The 23,393-nt window shown below is 53.2% G+C and overlaps 1 protein-coding gene across 1 annotated transcript in view; it reads left to right on the top strand.

Annotated features, from left to right (window-relative positions):
- Positions 1-23,393, top strand: part of SRRM4 (serine/arginine repetitive matrix 4) — a 42,106-nt gene that overhangs the window by 943 nt on the left and 17,770 nt on the right. Inside the window, exons 2-5 of the mRNA XM_056504183.1 lie at positions 17,818-17,961; positions 20,146-20,226; positions 21,351-21,422; positions 23,043-23,069. Of these exons, the coding sequence (XP_056360158.1) occupies positions 17,818-17,961; positions 20,146-20,226; positions 21,351-21,422; positions 23,043-23,069 (324 nt within the window). The remainder of the gene's footprint in view (positions 1-17,817; positions 17,962-20,145; positions 20,227-21,350; positions 21,423-23,042; positions 23,070-23,393) is intronic.

Below are 23,393 nucleotides of genomic sequence, written 5' to 3' on the forward strand. Positions count from 1 at the left end.
GCTTTTATAAAGAAAGGACGCTTTTGCCGGCTCTCCTCTCTCTTTGCTGTATTTTCTCTGGCGACTTCTGCCCAGCTGGTGTGGGGAACCAGCCAAAGTTCCGTGGAGGTGCTGCGTCTGTAGAGGAGGGGGCTCGGTCTGCAGCAGGCTGGGTGTTGGAGTCTCAGCCTGTACTAGGGAGGAGAGAGATCCTTTGGAATGAGCCATTTCGGATGCTTCCCGTGCCAGTGGAGGCTGTGAGCAGCAGTGGGGATGGGGGTCCTGCTGCTTGTGCAGTGTGAGGATCCCTCCTGCCTCTGCAGCCCAGCTGCTGAGTGTGAATTTTTCCAATCTCTCTGATTTCTATTAATCTGAGTAGGAAAATGGGAAAAGCATGGCTTCGGTCTCCAATGGAGTAGGGCAACTCTTGTTTCCACAGGCAGTGGTTGCAGGGCTTTAGCCTTTGTGGAGAACCACCGTGTTTTTCTCCATCCCTGCATCGGGTATGGTCGGCACCTGAAGGGCTGAGGGCTGGCTTACACGTACACTCCTGCCTGAAGGTGCCTGAGTGAGCTTAAATATCTTGCAGTTGGAGGTGTAATACGGCGACAAATTCGGGTTTGGGGAAAATACAGCCAGCCTGGGTGCCAGGAATGATGCCTGTCTCTGTCTAGGCAGCAGTTTGGATTGCGCAGACATCCTGGTGGGGCTGAGCACCGCGGCTCGGGGTGTTTGTAAATCCATTAAAAAGTTCCCAGATGCGTGAACCTCTCCATGCTGTCGGTAGTGACAGCTCCGGTGGGAGTGAAACACTCAGGAGCTCTCAGCTTGGCTTTGCACCTCGGCATCGGCAGGTGCGGGCTGTGCTCCGGCCATCAGCAGAGCCCGGCTCCTTTTGTCCCCCCGCGGTGTGCGCTGCCGGCGGGCCCGGGATGTTCCCTGCGCTGAGCGGAGCCGGCCCGGCGGGGCCAGCCCCGGGGCACTCGCTGCGCTCACCCTGTCTCGGCCACAGAGATGCTGTGGTTCCCAGCTCTTCTCACCAGTCTGTACATCCCACAGGGCTCTGCCAGCAGCCCGGAGCTGCCGTCTGGGCAGGATCACACCTCTGACATGCCAAATCTCACACCCCCGGGGCTTTGCAGCAGGTCCCCACTGGGCTGCACAGCGATGTCCCCAAGCTGGCACTAGGCTTGTAGTCCAGCAATAGCCAGAGCCAGGCTCCTGCTCCCCATCTGTGGAAAGAGCAGACCCAAGGCTTGCAGCAGCTCCTCTTGTAGTGGTTTCCGTGCCTGGCTCCTCTCTGGGTTTGTTTTTCCGGAAGGTTTTGCTGCGCCACTGCTTGGATCAGCCTCTCTTCCCTGACGATACTCCCGGCTAATTTAAGAGCAAATTACTGTGGTGCCAGAGAGGAGATGGGGAGACCAGTTAGCCAAATGAAATATTAAGATGACCATCTGGATTCCTGTTTTCTCCCACACTTGACAGCTGGTCCCCTGCAAACGCTCTGCCCTGGATCCGGCCCCATCCTTCCCACAGCAGTGGAGATGCTGCCATGGTTTCTAGGCCAGCACTGCCCACCTCCCCATCAGTTTTTATTGTTTTACAGTTTTCCTGTGCCCTTGTGGAGGGTCAAGGGGCTCAGCTGTGGCATGGTGTGCCCATAGCCCAAAGCCATCCCTACAAGGTGCTCCAAGAATAGCTAAGGGCTCAATCCTATATATTTTGGGGCAGCAATGGGGTTCCCTGTACAGAAAGTTATTTTTTTCCCCTTTGCCCCATCTCTCACCATTACCTTTCTGCTGCTTCTGCACGTAAAGCCTCTTCCATCTAAATTCCCAGCAAGCTGTCTTGGAGGTTTGGAGGGTTAAAGCTCTGCTAAACCCATGGTTCATCCTGGAACAAAAGAGTACATTAATACCTTCCCTCCTGCTGGGGCTGGAGGGGCCCTGAAATCCAGCCCCCCAGACAGCTTTGTGCCCAGAGCAGAGCTCTGCCAAAGTAAATGGATTATTGACCAGTTTGCAGTGTGAAAGGAAAAACCAAGCTGATGGGGAAAGGGGCTTTTCCAATTAACCTTTTCTCACATGGGGCCTGGTGGGGCTTTGCTGTTCAGCTGAGGGTGAGGGACTGGGTGGAGAGAGGAGGCTGGGAAAGGCTGGGGCTGACCCAGAGCTTGCTTTTGCAGGGGAGTTGCTCCAGCATATGCAAAATCCCAGTGTGGGATTCGAGGAGGTTTTGTGCCCAGTGTGCAGGGGAGGGATGGGGTCAGGGACAGGAACCACCAACCCTGCCCTGAGCCCCTCTGCCAAACCGGGAAAACTCAGTCTCTCCCACTGGAACACGAGGATGGGCTTTGGCTCTGGTGAACTGAAAATGCTTTTAAAATCAGCTGTGTTGAGGTGACACCAGCCTGTGCTCAGCCTTTGGGGATGGGTGTGAACACCACGCTCTGGCCCCAGCCCCAGAGCAGCATCTGCTTTCCTCCCTCTGGGCTGGGCTTTTGTCTGCATCTCTTCCCTGGCCGTGACCTCAGCCACAGCGTGGCTGTCCCACCTGTCCCACCTGGAATCCTGACTTCTCCCAGCACTGCTGAGAATTTCATCAGCACCAGCGCCGGGACCTGGGGCCATCCAGGTGGGAGATGCTCCAGGGTATCCCAGGAACTGGAGCTGGTGGGAGCCTGCTGGCTTGTGGGATGATTCTGGGGGTGGTTTAGTTCTCTTCTGCCACACTGCCAGCCACAGGGCTGTCGCCATGAGCTGCCCTGTCTGCAGAAACCCAGCCAAAATCCACTTTGGGCACTCTGGGGCTGGGGCCTGTGTGTGCTGGTGTCAGCTCCTGGGGCAGCCAGTGATGGCGAGTGAGTGGCTCCTGCATCCCTCCCTGCCAGATGGTCTAAGTGGGTCACATCAGGGCAGCGCTGGGGATTTGTGCTTTAACCCTTAATCCCCCGGGATGCACCGTGCACGGAGGGGGAGGGATGTGCTGCTGAAGTGGGATTAAGCCAGTTTGCCACTGCGGGTGATCTTGGAGAGGAGTCTGGGTGCTGCTGCAGGCGTGCTGGGACAAGGGTGACGTGTCCCTGCTGCACTGGGACACGGCAGGAGCAGCCACGGCACTGCAGTGTCGGAGGTCACCCCAGCGAGTGCAGAAAGCAGCTGCAGTTCTCCTGTGCCCTTTGCAGTGACTTTTGGCCATCCCAACCTCTGGCTTCCCAAGACACCTTTTGGCAACCGCGAGTCCCCAGCGGGCTGGCAGGGGCTGGGTGTGCTGCTGGGGAGGAAAGCCAGGCTGGCAGCCCCTGGGCAGAGCTGGGTGTGCTGCTGGGGAGGAAAGCCGGGCTGGCAGCCCCTGGGCAGAGCTGGGTGTGCTGCTGGGGAGGAAAGCCGGGCTGGCAGCTCCTGGGCAGAGCTGGGTGTGCTGCTGGGGAGCAAAGCCGGGCTGGCAGCCCCTGGGCAGGAGCTGGGTGTGCTGCTGGGGAGGAAAGCCGGGCTGGCAGCTCCTGGGCAGAGCTGGGTGTGCTGCTGGGGAGGAAAGCCGGGCTGGCAGTCCCTGGGCAGAGCTGGGTGTGCTGCTGGGGAGGAAAGCCGGGCTGGCAGCTCCTGGGCAGGGCTGGATGTGCTGCCCGGGAGGAAGCCCCCGCTGGCAGCCCTGCCGTGCGGATGGCCCCACTCCTGTTAATCCTCCCCCTTGTTGGCCGGGCATCTGCTCCGCGGGAAGAGGGGCCGGCAGCCGCCTGGCTGCCATCTGCTGCCTCCATCCCAACGAGCCCAAGTGCTAATGAGCCCGTGGCCCCGGCCCAAGAGGGGGGAGAGGGGCTTGAAAAGAAAAGCGAGGGGGAGAAGAAAAGCCCCTTCCTCGGAGGGGCTGTCAATAGCGAGGCTTTTGTCTGCCCCTGCCCTCCGGCTCCAGCTGGACGGCGCTGGGAGCTGGGAGAGCTAATTAGGCAGCTCGGGAATTGCCGGGAGGCTGGGGGCAGCTGAGTGAGGGGAAGAGCTGGGAATGCCCGCAGGACGCGCTCCCTGCTGCCCGCAGAGCCTTCATCATCCTCATCCTCCTTCTTTCCCCCGGCCTTGTCCATCTGCCTCTCCTCTGGGCTGGTGCTGGCACTGTGACCCTACTGGGGAGCCCTGTGATTTTGGGGACAGGTCATTTCTGACCTGTGAAAGTCCAATTGAGAGCTTTGCTGAGCTCTGCTTGGGGCCCAAATCATGGGTCCAGCTCCCAGCTCACCAGTAAGAACATGGGCACAACCTGGCCCTGGTGCTGAGAGTGAAGGGCCACAGCAGCTGCTGAGGAAACAGGGGATGAGCATCTCCCTAAATCCGGGATTTGCTGCTGCCCCACCTCTGGCCAAGGGGGAGCCTGCGGTGTCCACACTGTGCCAGGGGAAGCACCGTGTCCGATCTCTTCAGATGAGGGATGAAATCAGGTGGAAGGAAGCAAAGGGAGGACAGTTCCACTGGCTGGCTGGAGGATGGTTTTGTAGAAATATTTGATTTCACCCTTGAACAAACCCATGAAGACACTGCCCTGGCTGCCAGGCAGCCCCATGTCTGCAGATGCTGGGGGTGCTGGGTTTGTGAGGGTACCACTGGTGGAGTCTGGCACCTCGGGGGGCTGTGCTGGCTATGGGGTCCCCTCCCTGGCTCAGCAGCATCCCAGCACTTGCATGAGGCTGTTTGATGGAGTATAGAGAATCAGGCTAGGGTGAAATATGACAATTTAGGGTCTTGCCTGGCTCAGGTAGCAGCAGCAGCTCCAGCCAGTCCCCATCCCTGCTTTTATCCCATCCCTGAGAGGCAGGAGAGCAGGACACTTGAACCCCACGCATGTGTTCACACCCCTCCCACAAAGTCCTGCTAATGAATATTTAGGGCTCTGAGGCCCTAAATAATAAATAGCAGTGATGACCTTGATGACAGGGATTGCTAAGGAGCTTCTGCCCAGCACCAGGTCCTGTGGCTGCTCATGTCTCCTTGCTGTCACCATCCTGCCCCCATCATCTGGGACAGCCTGTCCTGCTGCAGCTTGATCCCAGAAAGGGACTCTGCAGATCCCAGTCTCACTGTGTGTGGGTCCCCTCTCTCACCAGTTCCCTGGCCTTCTCTGCTCAGCCCCATTCCCACATCTCCATGGCTGGTGGCTGTACCTTTCTGTCCCTCCATTTCTCTATAAGCTGGACTTATCAAATGCAACTCCCACGTCACTGAAATGAAATAATTTCATGCATGACCACCCTTTCCTTTTCTCTCCTTTTTTTTTCCTTTTTCTCCCTGTGGGCACTGAAACCTCTTCATTACAGCAAAGGCTGACCTGGGCCAGAAAATCCCACTAGTGTTTGAGCTGCAGAGGATGCCAGGGATTTTGCCATAGTCTCTGCTCTGGCATGAGCCCCCAGGGGCTCTTTGCTGTTCTGAGACTGCTGTGGGTCAGTTCTTCCCACAGTTCTTCCCTGTGACCCACACACAGCTCCCACCCCCTTGGGTCCTCCTCTGGCCCCAAATCCTTGGGTTTGGTGCTTGGAATGGAGCCCTTTGGCATTGCCAGCACAGAGCAGGGAGACAGGCCAAATCCTGGGGGCCAGCTTGTGTTTGCAGCCTTGCTTGATGATTTCATAGGTGTCTGCAGAGGCACAGAGGTGGTGGGAGTGGTGGGTCCCAGCAGCACAGCATCCAGAATGGGCAGGGATGAGCAGGCTGGGCCACCACCCCTGGCACTGTTGCCAGCACAGTGCCCAGGTCTGTGCCACCATCTCCTGGCAAAGGCCACAGGACCCTCTGTGGGACACCGGGTGCTGCAGAACTGGCTTCTCCATCAGCCACTTGAGCTGAGAGCGCTGACAAACACGGGCAGTTTAAAAATAGCGTTTCTTTCGCACGCGGCGGGAACGCTTTCCCTGCCAGCGCAGCGGGGACTGCAGGAAGGGCTTACAGAAAATAATGCAAGTGGCAAAAAACTCTAATAAAAACTGTACTGGCTGAAATGAGCCCCTGGTCAGAGGCAGCAAGGCTGGGGCTCCACCAATGACACATTTAACTCTCCATGTTTAATTTATGTCTTGTCATTAATGGAAGAAGCAGCAGCTGCTGCCCAGCCCCAGCCAGGGGCATCTCCTCGTTCATTCCTGGGTGGGCAGAGGGGACACTGTGGGCAGGGTCCTGCTGCCTGTGGGGCTGCTCTTCTCCTCCTTGGGAGAGAGACTTGCTGATATGGGCTGTGGGGGCTTTCAGCTGCTGGGTTCCAGGGCTGGGGTCAGGTGCCCATCTCGTAGCTCTCAGGGTGGCTGAAATGCTCTGAGACCCAGAGGCAGTGATGAGAAAATGGGTTTTCACTGCCACTAACATCAAATTCCAGCAGCCATCATCTCACTGGAACTTGATGGCACTTTGGCAATGGGCTGGTTGTATTGAATTTATCTCTGTGCCCACGTGTGTTGGAGGGTGACTGGAACAGAGTGGGGCAGGAAGCTGGGATTTGAGCTACATTACCATCAGCATGAAGAATTAGCTACTGCCCAGCAAGAGAAATATTTTTGCATTAAGAGAGATTTCACAGTTAAAGAGCTCCTGCTGCATTAATCTGTGGGTCAGCTGGAGCTGCTGTACAATCCCCTGCCCTCCAAAGCTGTGAAAGTGTGACACTGATCTATAGGGGCATGTAAATACAACAGAATTTATTCTCCACAGCTCCATCAACTGCAGCCAGTGGGGCAACCCTGCTGTGCCAGGGCATGGGCATGGCTGAGGCAGTTGGGATTTGGGCAAATCTACCCCTAAGACTGGTGCTTTAGTTCAGAGAACTTATTGCCTATAAAGCATTTGCCCTCTTCAAATCCCCCTGTTCTGCTCAGAGCCTGGTCAGGATTGTTATGATGGGGACAAGCAACACAACTTCAGCACTTCTTTGAAGGGATGGGGGTTTTATTCTTCAGAAAATTCCAAGACAGGCAACTTAGAGAAAATAAAACCCTAAAGCAAGAAAATTTACCATGTGTCACCTGCCCTTCCCTGTGTGTGGGACAGCCTCTGTGGTTATCCCTCAGCACCCACCTCATCCCTGCCTTTGTCTGCCCATCAGCCATGCCTTGGCTGGGTTAGAGGGTGACAGTGCAGGGCCAGTGGAGCAGAGGGGCAGGAGGATAATGCCACAGAGAAGGAGGGGCAGGGGGTCTGGGTGGGCACTGCCAGGGGAGGAGGAACAAAGGGAGCTGTGGTGGAACCCCAGAAATGGGGAGGTTTGCAGGCTGACCTGCTGGGGAGCAGTGGAACCCATGGGCTGTCAGCTGGCTGTGCTCTGTACTCTGTCTCCTAATCGAGGATGAGCTTGGTCTCCTGGTGACCTCCTCTGCTCCCTGGGGGTTCCTGTGTGGGGCTGAGCTCTGCTGGACACAGGATATGTTGGCTGCATCTCCCCTAGGATCCCTGGACATCCCCACATGCAGGGATTCAGTTCTGTCTGGTGGCTGGAGAAGTTGTTGACTGGTGTGGGACCAATCTTTGTGCTCTCCCAAATATTTCCCACATGTGGGTAAGGAGCCAGTGGCAGTGAAGGATGCTCTTCATAATTTTTGGAGTGGTTTTGGATGTTTTAGTGAGTTCAGGCTGCTGGGGTCCTTGTCTCTATCCCTGCCCTCACTGTGAGTGTGGAGCATCTCTGCACCTGCAGGTGCAGAGCCAAAGTCACAGCAGTGGCAGCACGTGCCAGTGGAAGGTTTAACTCCTGCTGTGTGCTGCCTTGTGGCAGTAGTTATTCCCCCATTGCCTCAGGAGTTCACCACAAGTTATTTTTCCACCCAGAGCCCAAATTTCCCCATTCCCCCAAGAGGGATCAGGTGCTCAAGAGCTCTGGACACAGGAGCTGTGCCACGGGGATGGGTGGGTTAATTTTGCAGTGGAGGTTTGTGGTCCAAAGTGCTGGCTGCTGGCTCTCTGGGCTGTGACTGCCACCCAGGGCACATCCATCCCTGATTAATGGAAACTGAAAAGCAAGATCCTAAGGACTTGTGGCTCCCCTGCCCCTTCCTCACTGCTGCTGCCACATCCAAGCCTCGGCTGGCATTGCTGCCAGGTTTGTCCTGCACAGAGCAGAGGACAGCAGGTCTCACCTCACCTTCCCGTGGTGGAAAAGCAGTGGAGCCCCTGGACACAGCCTGTGCCTTGTCTGCATAGCTGGCACTGGGACCCAGCCAGTGCCCTGCTCCCCCCACTCACCCTCCCCACCACGGTGGTATTGATTTGACCTGAACTCCCTTTAATGTGCTGTGATTTCTTTCAATTAGGCTTTGAGCGAGGATCTGCAGCGTTCAATAGAACTGGACCAGTGCCTGGGCCCAGAGGGAGATGCTTCAGATGCTCCCCCATCCCTGGCAAGAGCATCCCTCCATGCCCTATTTTCCCCATGTCCTATGAGGATAATCCCACTGCTTAAAGGTTGTCCCCTCTGCATTTCCTGGACTGGAAATTTCCTGGACATTTCCTGGGCAGGTGGCTTTGCCCAAGGGCAGATTCAGGGTCATTCCTGCTGTGTGCAGGAGCAGCCCCACTGCAACCAGGGACTGAGCCAACCCTGAGCACTCCTCATCTTCACATGCCCAGCAAGCTTTCCCCTTTCTCCTTGGTGGCTGTCATTCCTCAGGGATGCACTCAGCCAAGTCAGGGCTTGGTGTCACATTGTTTCTGGCAAACTGATGGGCAGGGCGCTTGTTTCCAGAGATTGTGTGGAGCAGAAATCCCTGCCCTTCATCTCCAGCTGCAATTACCGAAGCCAAGTCGATGCAGTTGATGGTAATAGGATGGTAACACTGTCTGAATTTGTATTTAATGCTGATTCCAAGGGTCTATAATCTTCATCAGCACCACATGACTTTTTATAGAACAGAAAAATGTGAGAGCAGTTAATGAGCTGTAATTCTGGAGAGCTTCTGCCTTGATTGGGACTAATTATTTTCTTTATAAAAATAATTAACCATCCACACAACCTATAGAGTGAAAGGCATGTGGCATTAATTAAGCCATGCAGTATTTTCACTGCACCTTTATCTCCTGTTTCCCAGCACATCCCAAATAGACGGTCACACGCTGCAGAAAGCCAGGCTGGGCACAAGCTGCCATCGTGTGAGGGCTTGTGCTGGGCACAAAGGGCAGACTCTGGGTGAGGGGGCTGCCCCCAGATGCCAAAGCCACAGCCTCTTGGCCCTGCAGGTACTGTAAAACCCTCATTTGGGTAGGAAAGGCTGGTTTGGGGGGGAAGGTGGTGCTGCTCACCTGGGGGCTGTCTTTGAGGGTACAGAGGGGGCACTGGGGGTGACAGGAGAGCAAACAGGGGGACCCTGGCAAGGCACAGGGCTCTGTGCTGTGTGCTGTCATTTGCTGTGGGGCATCAGGGTATCCCAAAATTGAGGGGGTTGCTTTGTACAGGCTAAATCTTTGCTCTCCAGCACTCTGGGGTCCCAGGGTGAGTCCCAGGCGAATGTGCCCCAGCACTGAGCTGTGCGTGCTTAGACACACACTTACATAATACATAATTGTTAACAAAACTAATTCCTCTCTTCTCCTGGAGGTATTCTGAGAACTAATGAATATATTTGCATAATCTTGATTTTGTTTATGAATAATTCTGGATTATCCAAATGTGAATAACACCAGGGCTTTACCACTCTAGATTGCCTTTCAGCTGAGGATAGCAAAGCATTTTACAAATATTAGTTCAGCCTCACAAATCCCAGCAAGCAATAAAATTATTATTACACCCAATTAAAGATGGATGGGATGGAAACTGAAATGATTCTCTGCAGCCCCTCCTGTCAGGGTCTGCCACGGGGACTCACCTGCCTCTTCCAAATCTTCCCCTAGGAAGATGCAAGCCAACAAATATCCCCCCTTTTCTTTTTTGGGATGATTTGAAACAATGTTCAGAGTTGCAGGGTGGTATGGATGGCTGCAGACCTGATAGCAGACAGGAGGTTTTTTTCTGGCTCTGACTCCTCCACAGCACTGAGCACCCCACAGCCCTCTGTGTGGCAGGGATGGCACAACTATACCAACCTTTTCCTCCTTGGAGCACAGTGGGAGGAGAAAAGGCCCTGTCTTCCCTTCCAGAAACTCTCATTTATTCAAAATCTCCTCACCAGTCCTTCCTGAGCAGGCAGCCTGACCACTGAGGTGTTTCACACCAGGACCAGGGCTGTTGCAGGGAAAGGAGATTGGAGTCAAACCAAACACTCCCACTAGTGAATCTGCAATTCAGGAGCTTCCCAGCTCAGATGTCACCACACACAGGGAGGCAAAGGGCTCTTCTGGCCATAAAGACCCCCTGTCAGCAAGTGAGGATGGGAGTTTAAAGCCCACTTTCCACATCCATTGCTTGGCTGGGAACATTGCAGGCTTATTGCTCAGCAGCAGAAATCTGCTGGTTAATTCCTTTCCATGGGAGCTAATTTCTGCCCACACTCCCCTGCATGGGGACATCTGCTCCTCACAGTGTCACAGAGCCCTCCTGGCCCTGGCAGTGCAGCCCTGTGCTTCACAGGGAGCAGGGTGTTCAGGAGACAAGTCCCAAAGAGAAGGATGTCCAGGAAACCCCTCCTCAGCAGGTGATGCCCTGCTTGGGGGCACCCATTTGGCTGCACCCCTGAGTCTGTCCTGGTGGGTTGAGCATTTTTTAACGTTGGAGTATTTCAAGCTGAGCTCTTGGGAATCACTGTTCTGTAGCCACAGGCTACTGAGCACCATGCCAGTGTTCTGGCACATGGGGTGGCTCAGGGGCTGGTTTATGAACAGCTGGTGACCTGAGTGCCCCTGTCCCATGGATGGATGGATGGATGGATGGATGGATGGATGGATGGATGGATGGGGCAGCAGAGACTCAACCAGAGGCATTTCCAGGGCAGCTCTGCAGACAGGTGGCAGCTGCATGAACAGGTTGTGTTCTTGGAGTTGCCTGAGTGTTGGGACCTCCAGTGTGTTCTTCCCTTTTCCAGTGACAATTCAAAGGAAGAAAATTAAGGGAGAGGAGAAAAAACTTTACGTGAGTGGCAAAGAAAGCATTGCTGCTCCAAGTAGATCTTCTCCAGCCGCCTTCTCCTTACTGCTTCCAAAGTGCCTAATTACTAATTCATTTTTAAAGCGAGCTCTCAGTGCTCCCAGGAGCTCTGGGTAACTGTGTGCTTACAATTCCCTATTTGATTAAAATTTAATGAGTTGTTATTGGCAAATACACTATTTCACTGCTGTTTGCCATGCCAAGTAGCCTGGAGTTTGGAAAATGGGGGGAACAGGCACATCTGATGGTCCCTGGGGCAGAGGCTGGCACTGTGCAGCCCCTTGGGTGTGAAGGTGCTCTTCAGCCTGACCATATTGCAAGTAGTGCCAAAGCACTTCTTTTCTATGGCATCCATGAGTTCATTTTTTTTTGTTGTTAAACGCTTCCTAAAGTATTAAGCATCATCCACTGGCGCTCCTCAGCTTCTGGTTCCCCATGCTGTGTTGGGAAGTGCTCAACCACAGCCTCTGGGGGCTCCCTCCCAGCCCCCCTGGTCCTGACCTTTGCCCAGCTTGGTTTTGCCCTGTGCTGCTTGTGGGCAAGTGTTTAATGGAAAACACAAGCTGAGACACAGACTTTTCCTAATCACAAGCTCTGCAAGGGCTGTTCCAGGTTGCCCCCATGCCTGGCTGTCAGCTCACCCCCTTACAGTTGCTCCAGGCTGCCTGGGGGTGATGGCAAGGAAAGGATCCAGGAGTGGTGCCTGAGGCCTGCTGCGAGCAGAGTGACTGTGGGGCTGGGGTGGGGTTGGCATAAGCTTTCAGCCTCTGGGTCACCCAGGAGCCTGGGGTCCCCCAAAACATGGATCAGGGATGTGCCAGATTGCGGTCTGGCACACGTGTCTGAAACAGCCAAAGCTCCTCTCAATCATATTTCCTGATGGAGGAGAAAACTAGCGCCTGTACAGCCATGGGAACCCGCAGGGTGTTTGTCTAAGGAGGGGGATTTGAGGACAGGAACGGCACAGGATTGTGCCCCTGAGAGCAAGCCTGGCCGGCAGTGTGCAGGTGCTGCCGGGCAGGAGGCTCCGCAGGGACCGCGGAGCCGGCAGCGTGGGAGGCGCAAGATGCCGTAGGAACCATTCGAGATGGGGCAGCGGGCTAGGTTTTCTTTAGAAACAATGTGACCATGTGCCATATCCCTCAGGTTTCTCGCTGTTAATGCTGGCAGGCAGTCAGTAAAGCCATCCTGGGCCGCTGGCAGCGAGGGAAAGGGACACCGAGCGCCGCAAGGAAGGAAGGAAGGGGGACAGGGGATGGGCACCAGGAGCCCATCAGCCTGGGGAGCTGTGCTCACCCTCGTGCCTGAGAGGGTGATTCATGGAGGCATCGCTCTCCCCCGTGCAGTTTCCCCTCCTCTCTGTCCATCCCGTGCTGCACAGCAGGAGCCGCCGCTGCTGCCAGCTGGTGCCCGGGACAGAGCCCTCCCCGTGGGCTGCCACCTCTCAGCATCCCCCGGAGCATCTGGCACTGATCCTGCCCCGCCACCGGGGCCTCTTCCAGCAGGGAAGCTCCTGTGTTCTGATCCAACCATGCATAGTAAATCAACTGCTGCAAAAGAAAGAGCCAAGCTGCTTTTTTGGCCCGAGGTGTGCTGAGAGCGGTCGTTAAACCTTGCTGGAGTGCAAGGAGGAAAAGGAGCCCCATCCAGGCTTGTGCCAGGACACAGGGTTCCCAGGAGGGGGAGGAGAGTCACGACTGGCAAAAAATTTGATGAAAAATGTATAGTACAGAATTGTATTTCTCCTCTGTGTTTGAACTGCCTCAAGAAACCCACGTGCCTTTCTGCAGCTGGTGCCTCTGCTGATGCACAGAAAAAAATAGCAGGGAGAAGATTAAAATTGAACTGGCTTGGAGTCTGTGTAATCAAGGAAAGTATCTCGGTGATTTGCTATTATAATTTTCAATAACAAACCGCAGGGCTCCTGCTGCACTAATAATAACGGGTTGAATGAGGTGGGCAAAGAACCTGCCATGGGTGTTTGTGTGTGTATGGTGTGCTTGTGGGAAGCACTCACAATATTCCTCATCTCCTAATTTTGAAGAGGTATTTTTAGTGCCTATTTCAAAGAGCTTTACATAAACACATCTGCTGGAGTTTTTGCTGGGAAATGTCTTTACAACACTCTTTTCTGTCCCCTCCTTCTCAGGGGACAAGGGAATGGTCTGACAATTTTCTTTTTCAATCAGATAAGCAAAGCCAGAGATTGAGGGAGAAAATCACAGGCTCATTTGCCAGTGCCAAAAGGCTTCTCAGCCCAAAGAGTGGATTTTAGAAACGCTTTGAGCAGCTCAGATCAACCTCACCAGAACCCAGGGCAGAAGCACAAGTGATGTGGCTGTGGCAGAGAGTGCAGGGATCCTGACCCATCACTCCCTCTCTTGCACAGCCAAAACCTCCAGGTAAGGAAAGGAGATGAGATATTCTGTCACCTGTCCATGCACTTTTTGCATGTTACTCAGGAGAAGTGGGAGAACATTCCTGGTGCAAATAGCTGCAGGCACAGGAGTTTCTCCAGCCTCCCCTCTGATGTTCCCAGTTCCAGGCAAGGATTCCATACTTCATCGTTTAATGTCAGTGAAACATTCACAGAGATGTTTTAACCTTGTTCATTTGGGGGTTTTGATTGGCTGAAGCTGCTCCTGTCTTTTCACTGAGGGTTGTAGAGATGATGGGAATGTGAAGCCAGGCAGGGCTGAAGCAGGGAATGTAGTAAAGTTTCTGTATTGACTATCCCAAGTCCTCTGACCTTGGAAGTGCTGCCAGTGCAGGTCTGCCAAGTGCACTCAGTGCCCAGGCCTCTGAAGTGCTTGTGCACCCAGCACCCAACCCAGATGCACATGCAAAGGAAAATAAAGGATAAAAAACCCCCAAAACTGCTTGGTTAGCATCCAGACCTGGTTTGCTTACACTGCTGCTTGCAGGGCAGCTGGGAAGGGCACAGGGGATGCACAAGGCCACCGATGGCTGGAGCTTCTGGGGTCCATCCTGCAGAGGTGAGGGACCATGTGGCTGAGTGGGGAGATGGTCTGGTGCCACGGTCTGGCAGCTGAAAGGTCACTAGGGAGACAATCTTCCTGCTTTTGTTTCCTCCTGAGACGAGTTACTGCAGGGAAAAGGCTGATTGATGGAAGGTTTGTGGCAGGAGACCACCGCAGGGCCGGCTGGGCTGGGACACAGGAGCCTGTGGGCAGGGGAGGGCAGAGGTCTGGGATGGCAGCACCCAGGGAATGTCAAGTGCACAGCAAAGCTGCCCTGAGTGCTGTGACTGCATGGCCAGGGGGGACAGGTATTGCTGGGCTCAGCTCCCCAAGCAGCGTGTGTCACCAAGTGCCACATGTCATGGCCTGATGAGGTGGCATTGGGCCATGGCATGCAGCATGGATGGAGGGATGGGCATGGTTTGGGGTTTGCTCCCTGCCTTTGTCCTGTTCTCTGTGGACAGTGCCAGGGTCTGTCTGTGGCCAAGGGCAGTGCTTAACTGGTCTCTGTGGTATCCCCACACACTGGGGGTGATATCCTTTCCCCAGGGAAGGGAGGCAGAGTGGGTTGGCCTCAGGGCACTGCCAGCAGCAAAGAGCCACCCATCCCTTCTCCTCCATGTGGCCATAGTGGTTTATGGTGGTTTCATCCACCTTCAAATAAGGAATATTTGGGTTCCTTCCCACCAGTGACCTTTCCTGCATCATTTGTATTAGGGTAGGCAATAGATCATCCCCCTCTGCTGCCAACACATTCTATTAGAGAGGGAATACGTGTGAGAGCCCAAATCTGACTCCACAATGTGGAGGTGGGCAAGCTGGGCTGTGAGAGGCTTGTGCTGGGGGGGCTCTGTGAGCCTTCTCTTGCAGCCACTGCAGCACTGTCAAAAATTGCCATGAGCCAAAAAAACTCCTTCTGGACCAGAGGCTGCTGGGATGAGAAGGGACAGGATGAGCCAACTGTGGTGGGTGGTTGCATGGGGCATGTTCTGCACTGAGTGGGTGGCAGGCAGCCCACAGGTGCCCTGCTGTGGGGAGCCTCCATCAGGAGCAGCTGTGCTGCTTCTGGACAGTCTGATGGATAGGCTGGATTTCTGCATGGGAGAAGGAGAGGGAAAAGAAAAACCAGTGCAAGTGATCGAATTGCCAAGTGGAAATGGAGAAGCTTGGAGGGCAGGTGGGAGAGTGGGCAGCTGCCTTGTCCTGGTCTGACTGCCTGTGGCCAGGAGTGCATCCTTAGGGATAAACGTGCAAGCAGCACACTGGGGAGAGAGGCTGTGCTCCTCACTAGGAGTGCTGGAGCAGTGCTGTCCCCCAGCAGGGCATCCCTCCTGCCTCCTCTTCTTCCTGCCTCCTCTGGCACATCCCCTGGGCTGAGTGAGTCCTGTGCTCCCAGCAGCATCCTGCTGTGCATCCCTGCTGCTCTCCCTGGGCCAGCTCCAGCAAAAAACACCCACAGAGGCTTTTTCTTTTCTGCTGCAGGCACAAGCAGCAGGGAAGGTGTGATAATCCCTCCTTTGAGACCACAGAGATCATTCACACCAAACTGCATCACTTTTATATCAGTCATGAAAGACACAAAAGACAATAAGAAAATGTTTTTTACATATATATATATATATATATATATATTCAATCAATGTCTATGGAGCTCCACGCCAGGGGATTACCAGCCAGTTTAAAGCATTAGTGACTCTCAGCATCCATCAGAGGAGAACATTTGGTTGAATGGAAGCCAGCCTTTGATGGAATTGGAAAATAATTATTTCCATCAATAATTACTTCCAAGCCCAGAAGAAATGGTTCCTGGCATGTTGCAGGGCAGGAGTCCTTGATTGCCTCGAGGCCAATATGTTTTAACCCCAGGACCTGGAAATCCCATTAGAAGCTGGGTGACAAGGATGTTGCCTGCCGTGCCCAGGTCCTGGCAGTGGTGTTGCAGCCTGCTGCCAGCCTGGGGAGGATCTCTCCTGCCTCTGCTGCTGGAATACATCCAGCTCAGACTTTGCACAGGTCATTAATTTGGGGACATTTTTAATGGATCCTAATGATTGAGCCTCAGAAGGCTGTTCTTAAAAGGGGTTTGGGAAAGGCCACAAGCCAATTAGCTGGCACACAGAAAACAATTAACCATGTAGCTTCCTGGATAGTTAAAAATAATGGAGATGTTGGGAAGTAACTGGGGGATTTATTACAAACAGACTTTTTAAAGCAAGAGGGACTATTCACCTCCTGCATGTCCTGGGCCAGAAATATTTCACCCAGCTTCCCTCCACTGATCCCCATCCCTTTGATTTGACTGTGCATATCCTTAAATGTTAAGGCATTAAAAAATGGGCTGCAAGGAGGAGCTGGCTGTTAGACAAAGTGGATGCTTGTTGAGAGAGAAAACACAGGTGGGAAGAGAGGGGTGACCCTTCTGCAGGTGCTTCTGTGCCAACTCCAGGGAGTGTTATTCATGGCTGAGGCAGGCAGCAGGATGTTCCCTGGGTATGCAAGACTCTGGCCATGCCTAACTGGGTTTTTCTTTAACGTGCCATTGCTCTTTAACCACCCTTTTGCCCCCACTTAACCCCCAGATGTGCAGCACACACCTGGCCCTGGCCCTTGTTCCTATCTCCACAGCCCATGTGTGATGGCTGTGGTGGTCTCTGCAGCCAAAGCATCTTTCACTGTGGCTGCAGGGCTGGAAGGGGGACATCCCAGCCTCCCCCTGTCTGGTGGGATCCGTATGGCCTGAGGGTTCCAGGGTGTTGCTTTCCAAGGAGAGCAGGAGAGCTGACACTAAAGTGGCACCCACAGCCCAGTCCTGGGATTGGCTTTAAAATGATAATGGGAAGAAACGAGAACACTTTTAGTGCCAGCTGAGCCCAGTCTACCCTGAGTATCACCCCACAGCCAGATTGGGCCTGGACATGCCCGTGTTTGCTTTATCTATTCCATAATGCTCTGCATGACACCAAACCCCAGCATTTTCAGCACCCCTGCTGGGTATGGTTTATGGCTTTTTATTAATCTTTTCATTCTTTGAAATAAACATCTTCAGGGCCTGGAAACGTATTTATTTTCCTCCCTAGTGTCTGCACACAGACTTGTTTGGGTTTGTTTTGTTCATTCGGCTTCTTTTCTCCATTTCAGCCTGCACAAGCCCCAGTGTTTCTTAGAAACCACTCCCTCCAGGCTTGCCCTGCCTTTGCTCTGCTCCTTGGCAGCTCTCAGGGTTCTTGCAGGTGGTTCCCCTTTACTCTGCTGGGCTGTCCCAGGTTCTCAAGGTTGAGCTGTCAGCAGGACCAGGTATGTTCACTAGCCCAGCACCCTATTTGTAGGAGTGGGAAAGTTTGGTGCCAGTTAAGGATGAGTGGTAAGGTGTTACCAAAGCATTAGCAGGTTTGGAAAACTACAGTTGAAATGGGCTTTTTTTTTTTCTATCAGAGTGCAAAATCTGCTGTGTCTGCAGAGCCAGTGATCTAAACCCCACAATGGAGGAGAAGATGTCCTGACAGGCTCATGTTTTTCCTTCCTATTGGATTGGATCTGGCCCTGTGCTGTCCAGCTGCTTCTTGGCTGCATGATGCTCGTGGCATCTCTGCCTGAACAATGAGCACAGCATGCCCGGGCTGGAGTGCAGCTTGCCTTGGAAATAGGGACTTCCAGAGCCCTGTAGGAGCATTTCCCACTGAGCATGGAGAGCAACCTGCAGCTCTCCTTCACAGCTCCTACCTGCAAAGGCAAAGGAGACTCCCCAGGATGTGGGGAATGACCCCAGCTGCAGGGACAGCTCCTGACGGCTCTTTGTCACCTCTTGCCCCGGCAGTGGGACGCTGGGCTGCCTGCCGTACCCTGCGGAGGACAGACGGCCCGAGAAGCTGAGCAGCTGCGTGGTCAGGGAGCCTGCCAGCACCAATGGCTGTGCCAAGGGGAGGGACAGACGAGACCATGCCCACCGCAGGTCACGCAGGTAGGAGCTGGGGCCATCAACAGGGAGCATGGGGGTGGCAGGGGGGGTGTCCTTGGCTGGTCCCTCGGCCCCTCTGGGGTCTGTGAGAGCTGGGGGTGGTTTAAATGGCTCAGCGTGTGCACAGAAAATGTGTGCGATCGCATGAAATCCCCGTGACAGTTTGCAGGGACAAACCTGCAGTTCATTTCTACTCCAGGGCTCGCTCTTACAGCCTCCTTCAGAGTCTTCCAAGACCTGCCAGCGCTGCTCTGCTCTACCAGGTCTGCTGGGAATCGCCCTCAGCAATTCCCCTCTCCCCATGCCTAGATCAGCTCAGCAGCACTGCCTTCATTAAGACACAGTCTCGTTATCAGCTTGTCGTTAGTCCCTGACCGCTTGAGAGGGGAAAAATGAATGGAACTTTGTAAATGAAGCAGCTGGGGTCTCTGAGCCCTGCCTGCTCAACTGTCTCTGGGATTAAAGCCTCTCCGTTCAGTTAAAGATGCTGGAAAGAAAGAGCAAGAAAGCACATTTCATATCTTCAGATTTCAGGCCAACCAGAACAATAATCTAAAGCACACTTTTAATTAGACTTTGATTATAATCGTGGAGGAACAATTGAAGTCAGATCAGCACATGGGAGAAAGCTGCCACATCAAAGGCAATCGACTTTATCTGGGGAGAGGGAGAGGGCTTTGTAGAAACTGCCTGTGGCTACATGCAGATGTTCCTCCCTGCTCTCCCGTGGCTGTGGCAGTGCCCAGCCGTGTCCCTGGGTGTCTTTGGGCAGGTGTCTGAGCTTAGTGACAATGAGACATCCTGGAAAATGCATTATTTCTGTCTGCATTGAGGTAGAAGGCCCAACTGGGCCCAAGGTGTGCCATATCCTCTCATGGTGCTGCTGCTGCTCCGTGAAATCCTTGGGAGGAGACAGTGAGGAGGAGAATGTGGGTGCTCCATGGGGCCATGGTTGCACACTGGATTTACTGCACCAGAAACACTTTTATTCACTTGTTATTCACAGCTCACAACTGAAGCATTAGCTTGCAGTTTCATTTTGCAGAGCTTTTATTTTTTCCCCCCCCAAAGTGTATTAAAAGCACTAAGCAACTGAGTTTTTATGATAGTGTAATTTCAGTGGTTATTCAAGCCCTGGATGATCAAGTGTTGAGGGATGGTGGAGTCTGAGTGTCCCCCTGCCAAGTGTCATTTGCTCTGCTTTAGGACTTTCATTAGCAATAATGTTTGTTCTTGCTGCAGAGAGCTGCTCAATTTTTGGCCTGTTTCTGTAGTGAGGATCTCAGAGCACTCTCCAGCCGTGGGGCTGCTTTCACCCATTCCTTGCTCCTAGCTCTTCCCAGGGGCAGGATGAGAAGAGGGGAAACCCAAGCACAAACCCAGCACTTTTCAGAGGCCCTGGGGAGCTTCCTGTGCCCCCACAAACCTTGGTCCTGGATCCATCTGGGGATTCAGAGGGACCTGTTTGGAGATCTACATGGCCAATTTGGGCTGATTTAGAGATGCCACCAGGCTGCCACCAGCTGCCTCTGTCTTTACAAGCATTTGCATTAGTTAATGAGTAGCCACAGAGTATCAGTCATTTTTTTCAGCCCAATGCTTTGAATTAATTAACCACGGTATTTGCTTTTCATTGAAATATAACACGATTCAGCATCATATGTTTAAAAAAGAAATTAATTTGCAGGAGGGTTTATTTTCAAGGTTTAACAACTGTATAAGAGATGCATATCTCCTTCAATTACCATAGTGTCTCAATAAATATATATATTTCTAATCAATTGCTACTTAACACATGTCAAGTCTTTATTATAGTTAGATGCATCTGGTTGCAATAATTACTGTATGCAAATTAAATGCCAATTAATTATTTAAAGCATATTTACAAAGAGCAACAAAACCTATAAATCTATTTTGGAGTCGTTAACCTCAGCAAACATGTTTTAAATAATCAGCATTGCTGTAGTGGAGCTGTCTTGTTATATCTCTATTAGACAGTTCATTTAATCAGTGGCTAAATAATTCATTAGAGGGTAATGAGGCAACACCCACACCCTTGGTCCACCATGAACACTGACCTTGCTGTCCCACGTCCCTGAGGTGGGGATAACAGAGTCCCATGGGAGCCCATTCAGGGTTTATTTTTATTACTTTTAATGATTACTGGGTCTTGTCCCCCATCCTCAGCCCTTCGTGTGATGAGGAGCGGCCGCTGCCGGCTCGGGGGAAGAAGAAGAAGAAGAAATCTGGCCGCAAGAAGCGAAGGAGGTGAGGGAGCCATGGCGGCGTGAGGAGATTGGCAGGGCAGCCCTTGGCTGGGTGTGAGGGAAAAGGGTCATGAGGGAGCCATGGCGGCGTGAGGGGATTGGCAGGGCAGCCCTTGGCTGGGTGTGAGGGAAAAGAGTCATGAGGGAGCCATGGTGGTGTGAGGGGATTGGCAGGGCAGCCCTTGGTTGGGTGTGAGGGAAAAGAGTCATGAGGGAGCCATGGTGGTGTGAGGGGATTGGCAGGGCAGCCCTTGGTTGGGTGTAAGGGAAAAGAGTCATGAGGGAGCCATGGTGGTGTGAGGGGATTGGCAGGGCAGCCTTCAGCTGGGTGTGAGGGAAAAGAGTCATGCGGGAGCCATGGCAGTGTGAGGGTCATGAGGGAGACATGGTGGCGTGAGGGGACAAGCAGGACAGCCCTTGGCTGGGTGTGAGAGAAAAGAGTCATAAGGGAGCCATGGCAGTGTGAGGGGACAGACAGGGCAGCCCTTGGCTGGGTGTGAGAGTCATGAGGGAGCCATGGTGGCGTGAGGAGACTGGTAGGGCAGCCCTTGGCTGGGTGTGAGGGAAAAGAGTCATGAGAGAGCCATGGTGGCCTGAGGGGACAAGCAGGACAGCCCTTGGCTGGTGTGAGGGTCTTGAGGGAGCCATGGAAGCATGAGGAGACCAGCAGGGCAGCCCTTGGTTGGCTGTGAGTGAAGAGGATTGGTGAAGGATGTGAGGGTGGCCATGGCGGTGTGTGGGGCAGGAGGGGATGGCAGCCCTCAGCTGAGCATGAGGAAAAAGGGGCAGTGAAGGATGTGAGGGTGGCCATGGTAGTGTGTGGGGCAGGAGGGCATGGCAGCCCTCAGCTGAGCATGAGGGAGAAAGGTCTGTATAAGATGGAGGTGTGAGGGCCTGGGGGTTCCACAGTCCAGGGAGGTGCCGCCATCTTCTCGCCCTCCCCTCAGGGCAGCAGAGCTGGGTTGAGGCTCCTCCCTGAGCTCCTACCTGGGCTCATCCTGCTCCTGCCAGGAGCCCCCAGCCTCTCTCTGCCCTGGAGATGCTGCTGGTGGTGGGGTAAGAGCTGGGGTGGCTGAGATAGCTGTGAGCAGCCCTGTGGTCCCTAATGCCCCTCTGCCCCCTCAGGTCTCCCTCCTACAGCCCCTCACCTGTGAAGAAGAAGAAGAAGAAAAGCTCCAAGAAGCGAAAAAGAAACAGGTATTTTTTTCCTTGAAAATGTAATTCCCCGCTGGCTGTTGGGGTTTTAGAGAAGGGACAGAAGGTGCTGCTGCCTGGAGCAGCTGTTGGTCCCAGAGGGCAGAGAGTATGAGCTGTGAGCACTGGGCAGCCAAGGGGAGGCATAGCCATAGTCCTTCTGGGCTAGGAGGGTGTGAAACAGGGTGTCCATCCAGTGCTAACGGGGAATCATGAACTGCTGTGGTGTGGGGACACAGAGATGGACAAGCCAAATCACTGTGAGGTCTGTGGAGCCTCAGCCTGCTCTCCTTGCTGTCCTGTTCACGTCTCCATCCTCACATGTCTCCATCCTCTGGAATGCCAATGGCATACTGATCAGGGCTTGTGCTGGTCCCCATCCCTTCCTCCCCAGCCTGCAGAGAGTGTCAGGACCAGAAAAAGGCTCAGACCAATTCCCCACACTCACAATCCCAGTCTCCTCTCCCAGCCCCAGTGACTGTTTCCACCTTCTCCTTCTGAAATCCATTTTTAATTCAAAGAGCATGATTAAATTTTAAAATTGCAAATATTTCACTGTTTTCTCTCAGCTGTTAAACCAATATTTGATGAGAACAGTGGATTCCATCTCCCTGAGAAGGTTCATGTATTTATAATATATTGAACCAAAAAGAGAAGATACCAAAAGTGGATAGCAGGGTGAAAAGTTGAGCTTGAATCTCCAAAGAAGAGCAAGGGAGAAGGAGAGACAAGGATACAGGAACTCCTTTAAAACACTTTCTTCCCAAGGAGGGATTCTTATGCTGTTTTGTGAATGCCATCTCCTGATGGAAGTCCTGGGTCAGAGACTCTTTGGCTTTGAAGCTTTGGTAGCCATTTATGCCCCTGCAAGCCAAGGATAAGCTGGAGCTGATCCCATAAAACAGCATGATACAAACCAATCAGGATTAGTGACCAGTGGAGGTTGTTTCCAGACACCTGGTAGGATTTCAGCTACAGACCCCAAGTGACTTTGCCAGAGGCAGTCTCACAGCCCCTCCAGGCAGGACTTCAGGCTGTGTCTCCTGCAGGATGTTGTGCTCCAAGCTGAGAGGAGACAGTGGGGCATGCAGTGCAGTGGGGCCAGGCCTTGCTGCAGGGAAGTGTCCTCCATGCCACCAGGGTGAGATGAGAGAGGTGTCTCCTGTGTCATTCCAGGGGAGCTCCAGGAGGCAAGACAAGGCCATGATGCTGGCTTGGCTGTGAGACTGCTCCGGAGTTACACAGAGAGGATTTTTCCCTTGACTGCTATTTGGTCCTTCATACAGAAAATCAGGGAATGGACCCATATCTGCATGTAGTGCAAAACTGGAGGCAGTAGCAGAGAAAAAGGACCCACCAGAGACAGGGGATGTATCTGATCTCTCTAAAGACTTATCCTGAGGACTGTATTCTCAATTACTTGTAGAGTGTGCTGGTCATTTCTGCCACACCAGCATTTCTCAGCTGCTCCCTCACCAGCTGGCTAAAGGAGAGGTGTGGCCATTCTGCCCAGGTGCTGCATGAGGTCTTCTCTCAGTGCTTGGTCTGAGCCTAAACAATCTTGGACTCAAATTTCCAATTTTGTGAGACCCTGTATTCAGTGTATATATTTGTGTCTTGCAGGTTATCATCAAAGAAGAGAAGGCACAGGTAAGAGTTGAGCAAGTATGGGTGGTCCCTTAGAAATAAGAGTTTAATGGTCTCTTCAAGGTTGATATTCACTGAGTGAGGGCAGAAGATGTTTCTTCTGTGTTTCCTTGTGGATCCCCTTGGGTCCCCCCCTTCCATGTGGGTCTGGAGTCAGTGACTCCCCAGGTGTGGACTGGAAGATCTCTTCTGATTCCAGTATGTGTGTATTCATTATTGAGAAGTACTCATTTTCTCTGTGGAAAAAGGCAAAGTCACCAAATTGGCTGATCCTTTTGAGGGTTTTGGCCAAACCCATGAAGCAGATTTGTCAGCAGGCGCTCAGAC

This window comes from Oenanthe melanoleuca, chromosome 15 (genome assembly GCF_029582105.1).
Source record: "Oenanthe melanoleuca isolate GR-GAL-2019-014 chromosome 15, OMel1.0, whole genome shotgun sequence".
NCBI lineage: Eukaryota > Metazoa > Chordata > Aves > Passeriformes > Muscicapidae > Oenanthe > Oenanthe melanoleuca.